At 56.7% G+C, this 20,166-nt stretch overlaps 3 protein-coding genes across 10 annotated transcripts in view; 2 read left to right on the top strand and 1 right to left on the bottom strand.

Moving 5' to 3' along the window:
- Positions 1-2,420: 2,420 nt before the first annotated feature.
- JPH4 (junctophilin 4) lies at positions 2,421-11,113 on the top strand. The gene is given in 6 exon segments (XM_070426746.1): positions 2,421-2,431; positions 2,433-2,803; positions 3,542-4,313; positions 7,362-7,480; positions 7,809-8,341; positions 9,273-11,113. Coding segments are annotated over 6 exon segments (1,890 nt in total). The 3' UTR covers positions 9,357-11,113.
- Positions 11,114-11,176: 63 nt separating this feature from the next.
- On the top strand, positions 11,177-18,969 carry AP1G2 (adaptor related protein complex 1 subunit gamma 2). Of its 2 annotated transcripts, XM_070426728.1 has the most exons (22): positions 11,177-11,257; positions 11,681-11,885; positions 12,313-12,437; positions 12,568-12,709; positions 12,830-12,926; positions 13,091-13,167; positions 13,286-13,381; positions 13,803-13,883; positions 14,179-14,277; positions 14,418-14,473; positions 14,640-14,753; positions 14,894-15,034; positions 15,119-15,173; positions 15,256-15,378; positions 16,009-16,098; positions 16,212-16,339; positions 16,600-16,704; positions 17,045-17,168; positions 17,252-17,387; positions 18,065-18,228; positions 18,429-18,527; positions 18,615-18,969. In XM_070426728.1, the coding sequence occupies exons 2-22, from the start codon at positions 11,682-11,684 to the stop codon at positions 18,714-18,716; spliced, it is 2,358 nt and encodes a 785-aa protein (XP_070282829.1). In that variant the 5' UTR covers positions 11,177-11,257; position 11,681; the 3' UTR covers positions 18,717-18,969. The 2 variants fall into 2 exon arrangements, with proteins under 2 accessions (XP_070282829.1, XP_070282837.1); XM_070426736.1 differs by lacking the exons at positions 18,429-18,527; positions 18,615-18,969 and adding an exon at positions 17,909-18,036 and having other exon boundaries at positions 18,129-18,204.
- Positions 18,899-20,166, bottom strand: part of THTPA (thiamine triphosphatase) — a 45,020-nt gene continuing 43,752 nt past the window's right edge. For all 7 annotated transcript variants that reach the window (XM_070426763.1, XM_070426779.1, XM_070426771.1 and 4 more), the window contains one exon: positions 18,899-19,750. In XM_070426763.1, the coding sequence (XP_070282864.1) occupies positions 19,605-19,750 (146 nt within the window). In that variant the 3' untranslated portion in view covers positions 18,899-19,604. The remainder of the gene's footprint in view (positions 19,751-20,166) is intronic.

Here is a 20,166-nt window from a genome sequence, read left to right as displayed (position 1 = left end):
CTTCTCTGTAAAATGATGGGGTGACCTTGTATGAAAATAAAGGCGCTTGACTATGTATGCGGTTGGGTGTAACTGGACAGTGTCCTCTTCCTAGATGCTTAGGGGCACCCGAGGGGGCAGGGAAGACAGCATGTGCCTATTCCAGCTGTAAACAGTGAGGCCCGCCATGCACCATCCCTCTGGAAAGTGGGGGGGCCGGTCGTAGGCTGCAGGGGACCTCTCGTCAGTAAGGGCCCACCCAAACATGCCTACGTGCCTTTGCCTCTAGGTTTTCGAAAAGAGAAGACTCTGAAGCCCCAGTACCTTCAAGGCACCACCAAGCGTGACCCCCTGTTCCCCATTCAAAAACAATACTCTCTCATGCCAGCCCTCCCCCTTTGGAGGGACTACCCACGAGAAATAGCTGGTGGGGGTGAAGAACATGGAGGTCTGGAAAAGCACTGGTGGAGCCAGGCTTCCTGGCAGGGCCCCATTTCAAGTTTCCCCAGCAAGTGCTGTGGGGGAGCCCCCTGGCCCCCCTGCAGTGGTTTCTTAGGGAGGACAGTGGACTTGGTGGACACAGACATCAACGGTTCCTGGCTTCAGTCCGAGCAGCTGGCAGGTTCAGCCTTCTCCCCAGAGCCCCACACCACCACTGCCAGCCCTCCAGCCTCTGCTCAGACTCTTCCTGCTGGATTCTATGCTTCCCCATCCGCCCTTCCCTGCAGCGCTTTCCCTCTCCCTTCACAACCCTTCTCTCTCTCTCTCTCTCTCTCTCTCTCTCTCTCTCTCTATATATATATATATATATATATATATATGTGTATGTAAATTTTTCTTTTTCTCCCTCCTTCTCCTCCTCCCCCGCTTCTCTCCTCCTCGCCATCCTTCGCCAGCCCCAGAATGGGTCTCCCTCCCTTCCTCTCTCTCCGCCTGTATCTCCCTCTTCAGCTCTAACCCCTGCACCTCTCTCTTTGTATTCCTCTGGCCCTCTCCGAGCCTTGCCAGCATCTCTCCTCCCCCGCCAGGCTTCGGCCTCCCCCCAGCCTCCCCATCTCCAGCTAGTCTCCTCCCCCTTACTCCTCTCCCCTCCCCTCGGCCTCGCCCCACCGCCTGCCAGAATCCCAGGGGGTTTTCCCACCGTGGGGGTCTCTGTGCCTCTCATCCTAAGGTCTACCTGCCCCCTCCCGCGGCAGGTTTATCAGGCAGCCATCCTTTTCTGCCTGTGCATCTCCTACCACCGCTGTCGTCGCCACTGTCTCTTCTTCTATCTCCTCTCCCCACCCTCGCCTCGCCTCTCTTCTCCCTGCCCCTTTAAATCTGCCTGGCCCAGCCTCCCCCGTGATGCTGGGATGGAGCAAACATTGATTTGTGCTGGGATGGAATCGGAATTTTGATATTTTTTCACCTCTCCCAACCATAAGAAGAAAAAAACATAATAAAAACACCCCTTCTTCGTAGCCCCCTCTCCCTTCCCACCCAGCTCCCAGCTCCCAGCTCCCCTTCCCTATCTCCATCCGAGGCAGAATTTTTCCCCTACACTGTTCTCCCCGCTTCCCTCGCCACTACCTCACCCCCCCCACACACACACACACACACCCCGCCTGGTCTTCCAGCTGGGCTCCCCCACCTTTGCTCTCTGGGTTGGAGCAGCCTCTCCGGAAGGGGAGGGGGCTTGGTTTGCCCGGCGAGGTCGGCGTGGAGGTCTCCAGCCATGGACGCCGCGCCTGGGAGGCAGCCTGAGCCCCAGCCCACATGGTGAGTAACCTACCCACTCCCTCCTGCCTGCCTGCCCACCCCCACCCTCGCGTCTGCCCCGCAGAGCCTCCCCATCCCTATCCTTTCCCCACCAAACCCTCTGCCCACCTTGCTCAGATCTCCTCCGCTACATTTCCCCCTTTGCCTGGGAAGCCGGAGAACCGAGACAGATAGGTCCTGACAGCAGCCAAGTCAGCGTAGGGCCTCAGACTCTGCCCAGCCCCCTCTCAGGACCCTCCTCCCCAAAACTGCCATCCACACTGGACACGTTGGGGGTCTAGATTGGAGAAGTGGGACTCCCGCTTGGGGTTGGGACCCAAAGTCCTGGGAGGGGTCCTCTACAAGAACAGAGAGGCGAGGGAGCCCCCGTGCCTCCAACGCTTAGAGCTGCTGTAAGATGCTACCGAAGGTGGGGGGTTGGGGGTGGTGCTAATGCCCCCGAGCCACTGGGCCAAGGAGCCGCGGGCAAAGAGGAGGGGCCTCGCTCATCACCTCCCCCCCCCTCTTTCTCCGCAGCCACTCAGGATGAGGGTCCGGCCCTGCCAGCCCGCGCTGGGGCCCCCCCGCCCGGCCCCAGTCTAACTGCCCCCGCCCCCAGGCCTCGCCCGGCTCCCAGGCCCCCAGCCGGCTCTCCAGCCCCAGGATGCGCTGAGCCGCCGGGGGGCTGAGGCCGCGCCAACTACATGCATGTCCCCCGGGGGCAAGTTCGACTTTGACGACGGGGGCTGCTACGTGGGGGGCTGGGAGGCGGGGCGGGCACATGGCTACGGCGTGTGCACCGGGCCCGGCGCCCAGGGCGAGTACAGCGGCTGCTGGGCGCACGGCTTCGAGTCACTGGGCGTCTTCACGGGGCCCGGCGGACACAGCTACCAGGGCCACTGGCAGCAGGGCAAGCGTGAAGGGCTGGGCGTGGAGCGCAAGAGCCGCTGGACGTACCGCGGCGAGTGGCTGGGCGGGCTGAAGGGGCGCAGCGGCGTGTGGGAGAGCGCGTCCGGCCTGCGCTACGCCGGGCTCTGGAAGGACGGCTTCCAGGACGGCTACGGCACCGAGACCTACTCCGACGGAGGTGCGGGCCCGGCCCCTGCTGTCTGTCTGCTCGTCCGCGCCTCCCAGTCGGGCTGGCCCGCGTATGCCTTTCCCTGCCATAGCTCCCCCACCCCCACGCCCTGCTCTTTCCCCATCCCCATCCCCATCCCCATCCCCATCCCCATCCCCATCCCCATCGACATGCACTCCTGCGCCCATCTCCCTGCCCTCTCCTGCCCCGATGGCACACGCCTTACTCGTTTGTCAGCCCCCTGCCTGCTTTTCCCTCTCCCCAGTCTACCTGTTCCTCGCTCTCCCCCCGCCCCCTCCGTCTACTCGACCCTCACACACCCCGCCTGCCAGCCCCTGATCCTCCTCTCTGCCGGTCCCACACCTCCCCTCTGCACCTGCCTGTCCCTAACACCTCCGCTCGGCCTGTCCCCTCGCATTTCCTCGCTCGGCTTGCCCCTCCTCGGCCTGTTTGCTTGTCACATGGCTGCCTCATACACTCCGTCAGCCTGTCCCTTACACCCTGCGGACTGTCTGTCCTCCACACACCACAGCCTGCCTGCGCCTCTCCCCTCCCTCGGCTACCTACACTGCCCAGATTCACACCTCTGCTGCTTGTGGCTTTCCCACACCTTCCGACCCAGCCTGGCCTGTCCCCAGCCCTATGCCCTTCCCCGACTTCCACGCTAAGGCTTCCGGGGGTGCTGGGGCCTGGGGTCCAAGGAGCAGCAGGTCCTGATTCTTTCTCCCCCTCCTGCCCCGCCCGCAGGCACCTACCAGGGCCAGTGGCAGGCCGGGAAGCGCCACGGCTACGGGGTGCGCCAGAGCGTACCCTACCATCAGGCGGCGCTGCTGCGCTCACCCCGCCGCACCTCTCTGGACTCCGGCCACAGCGACCCCCCGACGCCGCCCCCGCCCCTGCCCCTGCTCGGCGACGAGGGAGGCAGCCCGGCCTCCGGCTCTCGGGGCGGCTTCGTGCTAGCCGGGCCGGGGGACGCTGACCGCGCGTCCTCCCGCAAGCGCACCCCCGTGGCCGGCGGCTTCTTCCGCCGCTCGCTGCTGCTTAGCGGGCTCCGCGCGGGCGGGCGCCGCAGCTCCTTGGGCAGCAAGCGAGGCTCCCTGCGTAGCGAGGTGAGCAGCGAGGTGGGCAGTACAGGGCCGCCGGGCTCTGAGGCCAGCGGGTCCCTGGCCCCCGCGCCGCCCGCCCTCATCGAGGGCTCGGCCACTGAGGTGTATGCGGGCGAATGGCGCGCGGACCGGCGCAGCGGCTACGGCGTGAGCCAGCGCTCCAACGGGCTTCGCTACGAGGGCGAGTGGCTGGGCAACCGGCGGCACGGTTACGGGCGCACCACCCGCCCCGACGGCTCGCGTGAAGAGGGCAAGTACAAGCGCAACAGGCTGGTGCACGGGGGGCGCGTGCGCAGCCTCCTGCCTCTGGCCCTTCGGCGGGGCAAGGTCAAGGAGAAGGTGGACCGGGCTGTCGAGGGCGCCCGTCGAGCAGTGAGTGCTGCCCGCCAGCGCCAGGAGATTGCCGCTGCCAGGTGGGCATCGGGTGCAGAGGCCAAAGCTGGGCTAAGGCGAGAAGGTACCCTGGGGACAGGGGAGGGGGTTGGTGCCCAAAGGAGGACCCAGACACGTGGCCTCGGGACTAGTGGGGAAGAGCAGGCCTAGGGCCAGGCAGTTGTAGCGCTGCTACAGGTGGATGTAGGTGTGACTGTGGGTGGCTGGGTATTTGAGGGAAGCCGTGTTAGGATGTGAGTGTGTCTCGGTGTCTTTTGTGGGGACATGTGTCATTGTGTATGGGATTAGCAACGAGCACTGCCTTGTGCAGGCCCAGAAACCTCTTAGAACTCAGATATGTCCCTAGTCTTACTCTCCTTGCACCTAATCTAGCCTTCAGGCCTCAGGTGGGGGAGCTGCAGCCCTGGGCAAGGAGACAGAGCGGGCATTCCTAACCACAGTTCAGCCTGCCCACAGGCCCATAGCATTTCAGCCTGGGGCCTTGGGCTGACTTATTCACCTAAAAGGACCGTATTTTCCAAGTCCCTCTCAGCTTTGCCTCCTCTGCCTCCTGTTCTTTACCCACTGATAAAGATTTGAAGGGAGGAGGCTTGCTGGTAAATGAAATTTTTTTCTGCAAATCAGATTACATTTTCATCCCTCAGGAACCTTGTTATTCAAAGCAGAGCTGTCTGGTATAATGTAAGGCAAATACATGATTTTAAATCTTCTAGTAACCATATGAAAAAATAAAAAGAAACAGATTAGGTGCACTTGAATAATATGTTTTTATTTAAACCAATACATCCAAAATACTGCCACTTCAAACCATGGTCAATATGTAATTATAAATGAGATATTTTATATCCCCTCCTTTTTTTTTTTTTTTTTTACTAAATATTTGACATCTAGTATGTATTTTACACCTATGGCACATCATTTCAATTCAGGTTAGTCATGTTTTAAGGGTTTAATAGCTACAGATGACTTGTGATGACTGGAGTAGGTAGCCCAGATCTAAAGAGAGCCAAACATCCATTTGTAATGAAATCCACAGGCCCCTGATTTATACAACTCACACATATGAATTTTTTATATTAGATTTTATTTAAAGGGGAGGGCACAGTTGAAGGATTTTGTTTAATATTGAGACTGATTCAGAGGATCAGAGATCAAGATATGTCTAAATATACCTCAGTGGATTTGTATAATGGGTGACAAGGGATGTGTGTGTACATGTCATATCCACACGAGATGCCTGAGCCAGAGAATGTCTATCTGTATACATGTGTGAGCATCTGGAAGGTTAGAGTCCAGGGCCTTAAGCCAGGGGAGGGGGAAGGCAGAGCACCAGGGAGCACTTTAGGCTAGATGGGGAGTGGGCATGTGCAGGGAAAACAAATGGATCTCAATAGCTGGAAGATCAAGCAGTGGGAGGAGGCTGGTTGGTCTCCCCAGCAACAGGCCTGGCAAACCTGATTGGCTGTGAGCTGCCATGGAAACAGCAGAGCCTTAGCAGCAAATGCCTTTGCCAGGTAGCCTGAGCCTGGCCTGATGCCTAAGCACAGACTGGGTCTACTGCCTGGACTTGATCGTCCACACCCTCCCCACTCAAAAACATAGTCAGTATTGCTGGTTTTTTGCTGGTTTTTTCTTTTACCACCAACAGAACTCAATGTATCATGAGACTGGGATCCTCATCCCCTGCCCTAAACCCTGAGACCAGCTCAGTTTTAGGAAAGGACTGGTCATATAGAGTCTCAAAGCCCTAAGATGGAAAAATAGCATTATCTGAGGTCCCTCCAAGCAGGCTCTTACGGTCCTTGACCCACCAGGTTTGATGGGAGGAGGCTGACCATATTTTCCAAGGTATAGGCAGAGCAGGTGGACCTAAGTCTGCAGCGGACACCACCATCCTTCTCCCTACCCCCATACTTAGACTGTCTTCCTAGGCCAGATTAAAGGGGCCTGGGGCCAGAGCGAATCATGGGTCTTGATCCATTCAAACGTGTGGCAAGTATATCAGTCAGAATTACAGAACTAATTTAATGATTACAAGGCATCTACCATGAACAACAGAGGATGAAAGGGAAGGGAACATTTTAAAAAGTGTCTGATATCAGAGAGAGAACTGGGAAACAGCAGCAGGGGAAAGATTGATAATGTTTCAAGGTAACCTGTCCCTAAGGAGCAGGGCGGGATGGGAAGCGGTCTGTAGAAGGGGGACCAGGAGCTTACCCAGAAGGTAGAATGTCCCAGTGGTGAGAAAGCATGCCTGTTGGCAGGGAGAGAGAATAGATGATAGCAAAAGGGGGGACCCACCCTTACTCCACTCCCAGCGTTCAGAAAGGATGAGATGGGTCAGGGGGTGGTGGCAGTGAGGAAGCAGAGAACAATGTAATAAATGAAGAGGCTGAGGAAAAGCAAGATGTGAGATTCTCATGTCAGGAAATCTGCAAGGAGAGGCAGGATTCAGTAAGGGCTAGCGGCGGTGGGGGAGGGAGGCAAAGGCTCCTAACATGGGGAGAGGGTGGCTTAGAGCAGAGGTCCGAAAGGTTGGTGACCACTGGCTTAGAGTAAGGGCTAGGTGGGGGGAGGGCAACGCTGTCAGAAGGGCAGAGGTGAGGTACAGAAAAACATCCTGGACCCCACAAAAAGCTGTGTGATCCCAGGGAGGGTGAGAGGAGTTGATAACAACAGGAGGGCCAACAGTAAAGAGGGCAGGCAGGCATAGCTTATAAGCACCAAGCAGGTGGGACTGCAGAGGGATGTGCGAAAAGAGTAAGGTCTCCATTCTCGGTAGGAAGGGAGCAGGACGGGAATGGAATACTGTAATAGGGCCGAGGGCAGCAGGGGAGGGCCTGGCCTGGCATGTAGCTTGAGGAAGGGAAGTGTCACTACAGGATGTGATGGTGGAAGGGTGTGAGAGGACCAGGAGGGTGTGAGGACAGCAGGCACAGCCCAGGTCTAGGAGAGGAAACCAAAGGGCCGCTGCCCTGCGGGACAGGGGATGTGCTGTGGTGGGGACTGGGTTGGGGGCTGGAGCGTCTGAGCAGATCTGCTAAAACCCTGTCCCTGGAACCTGACAGGGCAGCAGACGCCCTTCTCAAGGCAGTAGCAGCCAGCAGCGTTGCTGAGAAGGCTGTGGAGGCTGCTCGAATGGCCAAACTGATAGCCCAGGACCTGCAACCCATGTTAGAGGCCCCAGGTGAGGCATGGGCAGCTGGGGGTGGGGGTGGGCCCCCTGGGGAGCTGGACGGTGGGTTGTGGGGAAGGGGAAGGGAATCCCCACAGGAGGCTGGGGATGGGAGAGCCAAGATAGGAGGGTTTGAGAGGACAGAGGGTGGCAGGGTAGGGAATAGAACTGAGAATTGATGAAACAGGGTAATACGGACAAGGAGTTGGGTCTTGCGATGATTGGATGTAAGTTTGAGGATACCGAAGTCCTGGGAGGTGTCCGGTTGGAGGGATAAAGCAGTAGCTTTTGCAGTCCAAGGCAGGTTAGCCCCTCTGATTCTTAGCTGTCCCTGCCCCAGGCCGCAGACCCAGGCAGGACTCAGAAGGTTCCGACACAGAGCCCTTGGATGAGGACAGCCCTGGGGTGTATGAGAACGGACTGACCCCCTCAGAGGGCTCCCCTGAACTGCCCAGCAGTCCTGCCTCCTGCCGCCAACCCTGGCGACCCCCAGCCTGCCGGAACCCACTGCCTCCTGGAGGGGACCGGGGTCCCTTCTCCAGCCCTAAAACTTGGCCTGAGGAGTGGGGGGGCCCGGGTGAGCGGGCAGAGGAACTAGCTGGCTATGAGGCCGAGGATGAGGCTGGGATCCAGGGCCCAGGACCCCGAGACGGTTCCCCGCTCCTTGGACGCTGCAGTGACAGTTCCGGAAGTCTTCGTGAGGAGGAGGGGGAAGATGAAGAGCCCCTGCCCCTCATAAGGACCCTAGGGGCCTCGGAGCCTGAGCCCCTGGCCACACCAGTCCTGAGGGGCCCCTCCTCAAGGGGTCCTGAAGCTGGGTGCCTGATGGAAGAGCGTGAGGAGCCAGCTGCCACCGAGAGGCCAGCCCAGCCGGTGAGACAGACACCCTTCACCCCGCCTTGTGTCCTCTGAGTCTCACTCCCTTCTACCCCTCTTCTCCCCAAAGCCTTGCCTCTCCTCCTTTCCAGTCCTCCCTCTGATCCCGGAGGATTTTGATTTGGATTCAGCTTTCTCTGTGCCTGCCCAGTCTTACACCATATTCTCCCTCAAAAATATTGAAAAACTTGAGAGCTGGCAGAAACCTTAAAGACCTTCATGTCCAACTCCTTCTTTTGACAGAAAGGGAAACTGAGTTACAGAGCACTTAAAGTGACTAGCCCAAGGTTACCAATGAATAATTAACGGTAGAGCCAGAACGTCTTTCCCTGTTCTCCTTCCATATCATTTCCAGCTCCCAGTTTCCTACTCCACCCCCACCCCACCTCCACACTTTCTCTCTTTGGTGCCCAGAAATAAAAAAGGAAAAGTTTGTTCCCTCCCTACCCCAATTCTCCCTCCCTCTTCTGGGAAGAAGGGAAATAGGAAAGAAGGCAGAAAACTAGGAGGGGTGGAGTTTCCCCAGAACCCTCTGCTCTGATTGGACTCCAGGCCTTCTGTTTCCTAGCAACCACATCCTCATCCCTTTCTGCTTTACTGCAGTACCAGCTGCTGCTGCCAATGTATGCTACTAAGGCCAGACACCTTCTGCCTGGGCCATGTGACATGCTGGTGGGAGTAGAGTGGAAGGAGGAGGGAGGAAGGGTTATTCCTGACTTAAAGGAGCCAGAGGGAAGGCGAGGCCCTGGCTGGGAGAAGAGGAGTGTTTTGTAATCCAAGACAAAAGTAGGTGATCCCCATGCTCTGGCCTCTAAGGAGAGGTGTCTGGGATCCTTCTGCTTTGCCACCTTGGCCAGGGCAGGAAGGTGGGACCTGTCACTGGACCTGGTGCTCAGGGACTGAGCCTGCATTTTCCCTGTCTCTTTAGGGAGCTGCCAACCCCTTGGTGGTGGGAGCCGTGGCCCTCCTGGACCTCAGCCTGGCGTTCCTGTTCTCCCAGCTCCTCACCTAAGGCTCCTGCCTGGCCTAATTCTGGCTTCGGTTGCTGCCTCTTCACTCCTTTGATCTGCCTTTTTCTTTTTTCTTTTCCTCCTCCTGCTTGTGTTTTCTCCTGTCTTTTTTTTTTTTCTCTTCTCCCTTTCCTTTTCTGTTTCCCTTTGTTTTTGTCTCTTGCTTTTTCTTTCCTGCTCTCCTTTCAGATTCTCTCACTTATTCTGGATCTGTCTCTGTCTTCCTCGCTCCCTTTCCCACCCCAACTCTTTCTTTCTCTAGATTGTTTACATATGAAGGGCTTTTCTTGCTCAGAGTTGCTCTCTTCTCTGAGACACACAAATCTAAGTCAGACCATTGCCCCACACCCTGCCCATCTTTTCTTTAGACCTGAACTTGGATGAGGGTGGGTTTTTGGTGTCCTGAGGAGTCTCCTGGAAGGTGAGTGGAAAGGAGGAAGAAAATGGAGGACTGACTATACTGGTCAAGGCACTGGTCGAGCTCTGTGGCTCCCTAACCCAACGCCCTGTTGCCCCTCTGAGGCCTAGTGAAAAAGCTGGAGGAGGTACAGTCACCATCTCTGACTTTGGAGGATCCTATCCCCCCTCCAAGCACTGAGATAGGTTCTTCCCTAATCCCATCCTTCCCTGAAAAAGAGATATGAAGGGAAATGAAGAGGGAAGACTCTTAGCATCTCCCACTTTCTTTCCTCAACTGCCAGCCCCTCATCCAGCCCCCTGGGGTGGCATGCCATGCCAAGAGCAATGTGTAAAGGAAAGAAAGAGCCCAGTGCAGCCAAGTCCGCCCACTGACCTCTCCCGTCCTTCTCTCTCCCCTGAGAATTTATTTGGTTGGTCTGGACTCACTTGTGGCCTTTGATGAAATTTCTAAGGGGCCTGAAGAAGACATTCCTACTGCAGAGGGCTAGAGGCACTTGAACGAGGACACCACTCCCCAACTCTGGCGGTTGTGTTGGGGGAGGCAGTTTTGGGGAATGGAATCCGATCAGTTAGTTGACAGGAACTCACAGGGCAGCAAAAGTTGTGACAAGCTTAATCTCTAAGTGGGTGATATCTCTTCCCGCGTCAGATCAGAATCTTGTGAAATGGGTAAACAGAAAAAGGGGATCACTGGAAGCCAATGTACCATACACTTTCCAGGCAGGGCAGAGGTGGGCGGAGAGCCCTGTTTGAGGTGGTGGCTGATCCCTGGTACTAACTTTTCCCCTGGGGGCAGGAAGCCCTAGGAAGAGGGGACTGTAAGGTCCCCAGGGGATCTTTCCTCCCTCCCCTGCATGAGGCAGAGGCAAGCTGCCTGCCAAACCCCTCCCTCAAGGAATGGCCTTGCCTGGGAATGCCCACCATACACACACACACACACACACACACACACACACACCCTCTTCTTTTTTTCTAGTCAAACTCTGTTTACTCCTTGGCCTGCCACCTTCCTTCCTCCCCTCTCAGCCTTTACTTCTGATTTCTATTTCATGGAATTTGGGATTGAAGTTAAACTACAACAGTGCCGCCAACACCAAGTCTTGCAGGAAAAAAAAAAAAATACAAAGAAATTTAACAAAAAAAATATATTAATAAAAAAGTTCAAAAAAAGGGGGGGACTGTCATCTCCTTTGGGGTGCGATGTTTTCAAACCTACGCTCTCCGAGGATCCCCGCGTGGCGCCCGCCTGGGGAACCTCGGGCCTGCCAGCAGTCTCAAGGCTTCTCTGCCGTTGCGAGTTCTTCCCCTAAACTCCAAAGCCTGAGGTCAGAGTACCCAAGACGGCTCAGCAGGGCGGCCCCCGGGGGGCGGGGTCCCGTGATGGGGGCGGGGAGAGGGAAGGACCAGCCCGAGCACCAACCCCCGCCCGGCCCTGCACCAGGAAACGCCTGGGGGAGCGGAGCGCAGTGGAGACCGAAGCCAGGTGAGGCTGGCGGCTGGTGCTGGGGGAGCTGGGCCCTGAGATGTGAGCGTTGGGAGGGGTCCCGCGGAAGAAGCAGCGCGGAGCCCTGCAAGGAAAGGCATGGCTGAGCTAGGGATGGGGAGCCAGGTGGGGCGGAGGGGGGCAAATAGGCGGGGCTCCGCCGCATGCTCAGTAGGAGCGGGTGCAGGGCGGGGCGGGGACGCATGCGTAGTGGGGGTCGCCTCCGGCGGGGAGGAGGGGGCGGGGTCTGGAGACTCACGTGGGGAAAGGTGACTGCAGTCTCGGTGTCGGAGCAGCTGTGGGACCCCGGCCTTCAGGATCGGGGCACCCGGCAGGCCTGGGCAGAAAGGCCCGGTGCGCCCGGCCAGAGAGGGTGAAAGCCCTCTCCATCCCCGGGCTCTGCTCCCCCCGCGCCACCCCCAGGATGGTGATGTCTTCGCTGAAGCTTCAAGATCTCATCGAGGAGATTCGAGGGGCCAAGACCCAGGCCCAGGAGCGGGAAGTGATCCAGAAGGAGTGTGCCCACATCCGGGCCTCCTTCCGCGATGGGGACCCGCTGCACAGGCACCGCCAGCTGGCCAAACTGCTCTATGTCCACATGCTAGGCTACCCCGCCCACTTTGGACAGGTACTGCTCAGGGATGCCTTCCTTCTGAGTTTGGTGAGGGAGGCTGCTGGGATAGGGTCCTGGACCCGCTCACCTGTTTGTGCTGCCCCTATTTTCTTAATTCTACAATGTTCCAAGCCCTCACAGCATGCAGCACAGACCTCCTTCCCCATCACAGCCCCCATTGGTCATCAGGTGGACTGAACCCTTCATTCTCTGGCCAGCCCCATCCAGGGCACCTCCTCCCCTCTCCCATTCTCCTCAACTTCCTTTTCTTGAAACTACCCACCAGCTCTGAATTTCCTAAGCCTCTCCTTTTGCTGAAGGGAGAGTGACGGGATATGGTGCCCTGAGAAGTTAACCTGGTGTTAAGGAGGAAGATAGAAAAGGGATGTTGGTGCCTCCAGTTTCACTCCTGTCCCTTCCTGGTCTACCTCTTTCCCTATAGATGGAGTGCCTGAAACTGATCGCCTCCCCCAGGTTCATAGACAAGAGGGTGGGCTACCTGGGGGCCATGCTTCTACTGGATGAGAGGCAGGATGCCCACCTGCTCATTACCAACAGCATCAAGAAGTGAGAGCTTCTGGGAAGCACTCGGAATCGGGGAGATGGGAGAGGGGAACCGGGAACTCCCAGGGGGCTGCCTGCTGCAGGTACTGGAAGGACTAGAGGCTTCACTGACGGTCCTCCCAAAACTCTGCAGCGACCTGAACCAGGGTATTCAGGCTGTACAAGGCCTGGCCCTGTGCACTCTGAGCACCATGGGCTCTGCTGAGATGTGCCGGGACCTGGCCACTGAGGTGGAGAAACTGCTCCTGGAGCGAAGCCCCTATGTGCGTAAGAAGGTGAGACGGCGGGACTCTAGATACTTGTCCCTCCAGAAACGGTCCTGTTTGCCATACGGCAGAGGCGGGGGGCCCATCCTGGCAGACCCCTGCCCTCTCTGAGCCCCCTGACCTCTGCAGGCTGTTCTGACTGCCGTGCACATGATCCGAAAAGTCCCTGAGCTCTCCGACACCTTCCTCCCGGTTTGTGCCAAGCTGCTTCACGAACGTCACCACGGTAAGACCCCGGGGCTCCCCATCCCCTCCTCAAATCTGGCTGTGGCCAAAGGTGGAAAATGGGACCGGAACCTTAGCTCATTGGAGAAGGGTAGTATGTCCACACACACAGTAGACCCTCCTGTGCCCCTGGCCCACCATTCACTTCCCCTGCCCTGACACCAGGCGTCCTGCTGGGCACCATCACGCTGATCACAGAGCTCTGCGAACGAAGCCCTGCAGCCCTCAAGCACTTTCGAAAGGTGGGCTGGTGAAGGGACAGGCCCTGGGCCAGGAAAAGAGGGGCAGTGGGGTTGGAATGGGGCTGATGGTGGAGAAGATTAAGAAGACTGCCCAGATAAGGCTGTGCCCTCCCTCCAGGTGGTGCCCCAGCTGGTACAGATCCTCCGGACTCTGGTGACAACGGGATACTCCACAGAACACAGCATATCTGGAGTCAGTGACCCCTTCCTACAGGTGGGCTGAGCCTCTCTGCTGGGGCCCCGGAACAGAGAGCTTGGCAGTAAGCCCGTGGCCAGTGCTCACCTCCCGGAGAACACTTGGGCTCAGTTAGTGTCTTGGGCAGGGTAGGGTGGCAGGCACAGGACTGCCCAGGTCACCCGAGGACCAGTGCAGGGAAGGGATGCCTAAAGGTCAGAAAATCCAGTTTACTGACAATAAAAAAAACAGCCTGTCCCCAAATCCCCTGGCCTCACCTATCTCTGGGTCCCCTCCCAAGGCCTAAGGGACCTGTAGTGCAGAGGCAGGGGGACAGGGAGGCTCTAGGAACCCAGCCAGACCCTCCCAATGCTCTCCTCAATGTCAGACTTTCCTCCTCAGCCCCTTCACTCCTTACCCTAAGAACCTCTTCACCTCTCCACCTTTAACCCAAACGCAGGTCCAGATACTTCGTCTGCTTCGGATTCTGGGCCGGAACCACGAGGAGAGCAGTGAGAGCATGAATGACTTGCTGGCCCAGGTGGGGGACTGGGGAGGGGCGCCGGTTAATTGTGTTGTTCTGTGATCCCACCTGGGCAGCTCTCACATGGTAACTCCCCGTGAGGCGGCCATATAATCAGGTCTCCGTTTCCCTCCAGACTGTGATATCCGTGAGGGACAGTCTGCCTTAGTATGGTAGCCCCTGGCACACAGTGTGTGGGGCTTAGGGAACTTTGTTAGCTGGTTGAGGACTGGATGACATTGTGGAGACCTTCCAGAGACTTGAGGAGAGGACAGGGCCCATTTTACATGCATCTTCTGTCCCATCCGTTCAGGTGGCCACTAATACAGACACCAGCCGAAATGCAGGCAGCGCGGTCCTGTTTGAGACTGTGCTCACCATCGTGGACATCCGCTCTGCAGCTGGCCTGCGGGTACCATCTCATACACCTCTCCCACTGTGGCCCCACCCACCCACCCCAGCCGGGAAGACAGGTCCTGCGGCAGGCAGTCCCCACTCCTGAATGAGCAGATTGCTCCTCCCCTAATTGTCCCTGACCTCTGCCTCCCATAGGTTCTAGCTGTCAACATTCTAGGCCGCTTCCTGCTCAACAGTGACAAGAATATTAGGTAAAAATGCCATGTGTCTGGCTGGGTTGTGCCACCGAACCCTGGCCCTCTGCCCTGCTCCTCCCAGAGTCTCCCAATTCATTCTTATCCCTGAACCCAGGGCAGAATGGTGCGGGGAGGAGGGCTGCTGGCCATGGCGTGATGGGGCCTCTCCCATTCTGTTCAGATACGTAGCCCTGACATCGTTGCTGCGACTGGTGCAGTCTGATCACAGCGCTGTGCAGCGACACCGGCCCACTGTGGTGGAATGTCTTCGGGAACCTGACGCCTCTCTCAGCCGGTGAGCAAGACAGAAGGCCCAGCTTCTGGTGGCCAAGATATGGACCGGCTCAGAGCAGCTGGTGTAAGGGGACTAAGACAGGTGCCTGGGGAAGAGAAGGGCCTCAGTTACCTCATATGGACACATCTTTCTCCTGGCAGGCGGGCCCTGGAACTGAGCCTGGCTCTGGTGAACAGCTCCAACGTGCGAGCCATGACACAAGAGCTTCAGGGCTTCCTGGAGTCCTGCCCCCGTGATCTGCGGGCAGACTGTGCCTCAGGAATCCTGCTGGCCGCAGAGAGGTGAGGTGACAGGTGCCCAGGAGGCAGAGAGGGTGGAATCTGGGGAGGGTCAGTGCTAGGACTGGAATGCCCTATGTCCCCTAGGTTCGCCCCAACCAAGCGATGGCACATAGACACCATCCTGCGAGTGCTGACAATGGTGAGGCAGGGGCTGGTCTGAGAGAACCGGGCAGGAGTAGGCAGGGCTCGCCACACTGACTTGGCCATGTACCCTACTCCAGGCGGGCTCCCATGTCCGGGATGATGCGGTGGCCAACCTGACCCAGCTGATTGGTGGGGCCCAGGAGCTACACGCCTACTCTGTGCGCCGCCTCTACAGTGCCCTGGCACAGGACATCTCCCAGGTAATGTTTCCACCACCCAGACTCCAGGCTGCCCAACCCTCCCAGCCCTTCCTAAGTCAACGACTCCTGACATCTGGTTCCCAATGGTTTTTCCCTCAAAGTCATAACTTTCTTCTTAGTGGAGGACATCCTCAAGGGCAGAGCCTTGTTTTTAGTAAGAACATCTGGACTTCTGGTTCTGGTACCTACTGGCTGTGTAACCAGATGACGAATGTAACTTGCTTTATGCTTGGCACACTCAACTTTCTACCCTGCCCACCTCCTGGAACTGTCTTGCGGATCAAATGAGATCAATAAAAGCTCTTTCTGCATGTATTTGGGTTTTTTTATTACTTAAATGCTGAGTGAATTAATGGATGCCAGTCAGTATCTGTAGCCCTCTTTCCATATATTAAGTAGGGACCCTCACTTCATCCTTGCTGCACCCTTTGTGGTTAGACCATGTAGTTCTGATACTTGGCCACCAGAGGGCAGAGGAAGCCCAGGAACCAGGACAGTGGGGGAACAAACAAACATAACTTCCTTGTGCCGAGGCCCCTCCTTTCCTTACCCACCCCTCCAAACCCAAAGGGATGTCACAGGGTTTGGAAGTGAGGGACACTGGCCCAGCATGTTTCTTATCCTACACAGCAACCGCTGGTGCAAGTGGCAGCCTGGTGCATTGGGGAATACGGGGACCTTCTGCTGGAGGGGAGCTGTGAGGAAACTGAGCCACTTCAGGTGAGACCTGCATTGAGGGTACACTGAGGAGGGACTTGTCGGGGAAGGCAGGGCTGGCCCAGGGTCACTATCTATGCCTCACCCCCCAACCCCCCCACCCCCGCCTTGCAAAGGTGGAAGAAGAAGAAGTGCTGGCATTACTGGAACGGGTGCTGCAGTCCCACATGTCCCTGCCAGCCACCCGAGGATACGCCCTCACAGCCCTCATGAAGCTTAGCACCCGGCTTCGTGGGGACAACAAGTAAGAAGGGGTCCTAGCCCCTCCCAGAGGCCCTCTTCTTGGTGCCTCCAGTGACAATGTCCCTTCACTGTGCCCACCAGTTTCTGAGTTCCTCTCCAGGCACATCCCCCCCATTACCCCCAATTCTTAGGTTCTTCCTTTTGAGCCAAGTATCATGGGCATCGCCCTGCTCTGTGGGGCCTCTCCCTTCCCTGCCACATCCTGGAGTTGAAGGGCAAGGCAGACTGCCATTCCCACTCACACACCACCCTCTGGCCCAGCCGCATCCGCCAGGTGGTGTCCATCTACGGAAGCTGCCTCGACGTGGAGCTGCAGCAGCGGGCTGTGGAGTACAACACGCTCTTCCGGAAGTACGACCACATGAGGTGCGCCGGCAGTCTGCCACAGCATAGAACCCCACTTCCTGCCCTCTCCCCAAATGCCCTCTCCCCAAAGTCCCTTTCTGGGTGCAAGTGTCACAACCTCACTTGTGCCCTCCTCATCACAGTCAGAGCCTCCCACCCACAGCTCATTGGAGCTAAGCTGGCTTCCAACCCTCCTTGCTCATCTGGAAACCATCAGTCGTGTGCCACCCTGGGAAGTCAGAGGGGCACTTCCAACCCACCATGTGCCCAGGGCTCCATGTTCTTACTCCTCCTGCCACATGCCTCTTGCAATAAGTGCAGGGTCCACCCAGAGGGACACACCTGCGTTCCATCCTCTCAGGGCGGCCATCCTAGAAAAGATGCCTCTTGTGGACCGAGGTGGCCCGCAGGCTGATGAGGAAGTAAAGGAGAGCAAAGAAGCAAACCACCTTTTGGAACCAGCCCCTGTCCCCACAGAACCCCAGGTAAGGAGGCGGAAGCCCCAGGGGGAAGAGGACTTGGTGGGGCTTCCATGCCTAGCCCTGATCCTTCTGCCCTTTCCCCACAGGCCTCAAAGCTCTTGGATCTGTTAGACCTCCTGGATGGACCTTCTGAGGATTCCCAGCAGCCTCCCCCTGTGGATCCCTCCCCAGAAGGCACTTTAATACACCTGCTCGACCTTCCCTGTGCTCCCCTAGCCCCAGGTAAGCCTCAGTAAAAGGGAGATGTCTTGGGGGGAAGGTGTAGAAATGTGTTTCTTCTCTTTAAGCACTGAGGTTCAGGTACCCTCTTCCCTGCTGTGTGCCCCCCATAGCACCCCCATCTTAGTAGGTAAAAGGGTTCTGGCATGTACTCCCTTCCTAGATACCCTTCAATGTCTTCCCTTTGTCCCAGATGTCTTATCCTGGCCTGAAGACCCTGTTCCCTCCCTGGCCATCTCATATACTTTCTTACTACCCACTCCACTGACCCCTCTTAGCTCCTCAGACCCTCCCACCTCAAGCCCGTGGCAATTCATGTTCTTTTTACATGGAATATTCTTTCCCTAGCACATCAAATGACTAGCTTATTCTTACTCTTCAAGCCTCAGCTAAAATGTCAGGTGCTTCCCCTACCACTCCTCTGTTAGTTCCTCCCAGTTATCCTGGCCTAGTTTATTTCCTTCTAGCACCAATTATAGGTTGTGATTATCTTGCTTTTCTTGTTTATTCTCTCCCCCAACTAGACTGTCGGCTCCAACTTCTTGCCCACTTTGTCACTAGCATCTCAAGCAGTGCCCTGCACCCAGTGGATGCTCACTTAAATTTTGTTGAATGAAAGAATGAATGAACGAACTCATCTTTGGTCCATAGAGTAAGCTGCTTCTCTCTTCCTTCTCTAGCTCCCATCCCAAACCTCAAAGTGTTTGAGCGGGAAGGACTACAGCTGAATCTGTCTTTTGTTAGACCGCCTGGAACCCCTACTTTGCTCTTAATCACTGCCACTGCTACCAATGCCTCAGAGGGTGATGTCACCCACTTCATCTGCCAGGCCGCTGTGCCCAAGGTTTGTAGAAGACCAGGATTCACAGGTGGCCTGGACACTCCTGGAGAAAAGGCCAATAAGCAGAGGAGGTGGATGGGAAAGAGAATGAGATGAGAAGGGAGTGCCATGCAGAGACGATCACTTGGCGAGTTATGGGAAGAGGGTTTGAAACTATTGGGTGTGCAGGGCTTGCCTGAACCTGCCCAATCTCCTATGTTCAGAGTTTCCAGCTGCAGCTACAGGCCCCCAGTGGGGACACAGTTCCAGCTCAGGGTGGCCTTCCAGTGACCCAAGTCCTCCAAATCCTCAATCCTAACAAGGTGAGCCCCAGGAGCCTCCTGTGAATAGGATCCAGGGAAGGGAGAAGCCATCTGTGCTAACCCTGGTTTCCACTCTCCTATTCCTAGGCCCCCTTGCGGTTAAAGCTGCGCCTCACCTACAACCACTATGGCCGGTCAGTGCAGGAGATCTTTGAGGTGAACAACTTGCCAGTGGAGGCGTGGCAGTAACTCGGCCTCCACCCGGCCTGCAATCCTCTTGGGTCCCAAACCCCTGGGTTCCCAGGTTCTTGGAGCCTACATCTGAGGACTACCAGCAGGTGGCGCTCTGGTCCTGCGCTTGCCATTGCAAAAACTGGAGGGGGCCCACCCTCTCCCCCACAAATAATGAAAGTCCAATAAAGCCTGAGGGGGTGAGTTATATTTGTATATATTTGAGGTAGAAAATATATGAATAACAGCAAGGAACAAGTCTTAACAGGAAGTCTGTGTCTTCCCTTGGTCTCAGGAATCTGTTTCAACAAAGAAGGGTTTTCTTTCTACCCCTCTCTGGGCTGGGAAACAAATATGACCCCACAGGAGGCATTTTACCATGTGGGCCAGAGCAGGGCATAGTGGCAAAATCAACCCAGAATGTCTAGGTTTCCAATAGGGATTCCCACCCGTATCCCCAACCTGCCGCTACTCCCCATACCCCAAGGCAGGGAAATCCCTCCTGCCTCCCCTCATCTCTAACTCAGCTGTAAGGTGGTTTAGGAGCCGCTGGCAGAATCAATGGCATCGACCAAGGGAAGGGGGGTGGCAAGGGATTTTCCTGTGCTTAACTACTGATCACGGCTAAGTGGAAATCCTATAAACACGAGCGGAAATCAATGGAGGCTGCTTAGCAGCCAGGGGAGAGGGGCGGCCCACAGATTGCATCTGACGGATGAGGGAGAGGAGGCAGCCTGGGAGGGCTCCACAAGGATAGCTGAGGGTAGGGTGAAGGAACAGGCAGAGCTGGTGAGAGAGGCGTCACGGTGGACAGGGAAGCCAGGAGAACAGGCACAGTGAGGAGAGGAAAGGAATGAACCCCATTAGGTTCAGAGTTCTCTTCTCTGTTGTTGAGGAAGTGACACCTTAGCCCAGGCTACTGTCAGCATCATTAGTCCCCTCTGGCTTCTCTCTGGAGCTGTGTACTTCTAGCAGGCGCTGGTAGTCCTGAGGCCGGAAACGCTGTAGGTACACGATCAGCTTGGCAGGTGCCCGCTCCTGTGCCAACACACCTATAGGCAAAAGGAGAATAAGAGAACCAGAAAGAGCTACAAATGCTTTGAGTCTATTCCCTGCCCACAGAGCCGGACCCCAAAGTTGTCTCCAAGGCAGCCCTGGGATTAGGAATGCCAGCCATCCAACCAGCTTGTGTAACCCAAAGCCCACTCCCTGATTTTGGAAGTGGGGCCTAAAAGGGCCACTTCTGGCAGGAGTGGGACTGGGAGACCAAGCATGAGCTCCTCCTCGAGCAGGGAGAAATGGGCAAGAGGCACGTAGGCACCATGGAGACAGAGGGTGCCCGAGTATTGACTTATTTCAGTATATTGCTCCTGTCCCCCAACTAAGATTAAAGTCCACCTAGACAGGCCAAAGCTCATTGATTTGATAATGAGGCACATATAGAGATACACACAGAGAAACTGAGGGG

The sequence above is a fragment of the Myotis yumanensis genome, unplaced genomic scaffold (assembly GCF_028538775.1).
Source record: "Myotis yumanensis isolate MYYU_CA2020_CCGP unplaced genomic scaffold, mMyoYum1.0.hap1 SCAF_1, whole genome shotgun sequence".
NCBI classification, from domain to species: domain Eukaryota; kingdom Metazoa; phylum Chordata; class Mammalia; order Chiroptera; family Vespertilionidae; genus Myotis; species Myotis yumanensis.
The sequence above is the reverse complement of the archived record's forward strand: the minus strand, read 5'-3'. Positions and strand labels throughout refer to the sequence as shown.

Excerpts from the sequence above, each read along its gene's own strand:
- AP1G2 (XM_070426728.1), top strand. The coding sequence starts at position 11,682 with ATGGTGATGTCTTCGCTGAAGCTTCAAGATCTCATCGAGGAGATTCGA. Across the intron at positions 14,278-14,417 it reads GCTCTGCAGCTGGCCTGCGG|GTTCTAGCTGTCAACATTCT; the intron begins GTACCATCTCAT and ends TGCCTCCCATAG. Across the intron at positions 16,340-16,599 it reads CGGCTTCGTGGGGACAACAA|CCGCATCCGCCAGGTGGTGT; the intron begins GTAAGAAGGGGT and ends CCTCTGGCCCAG.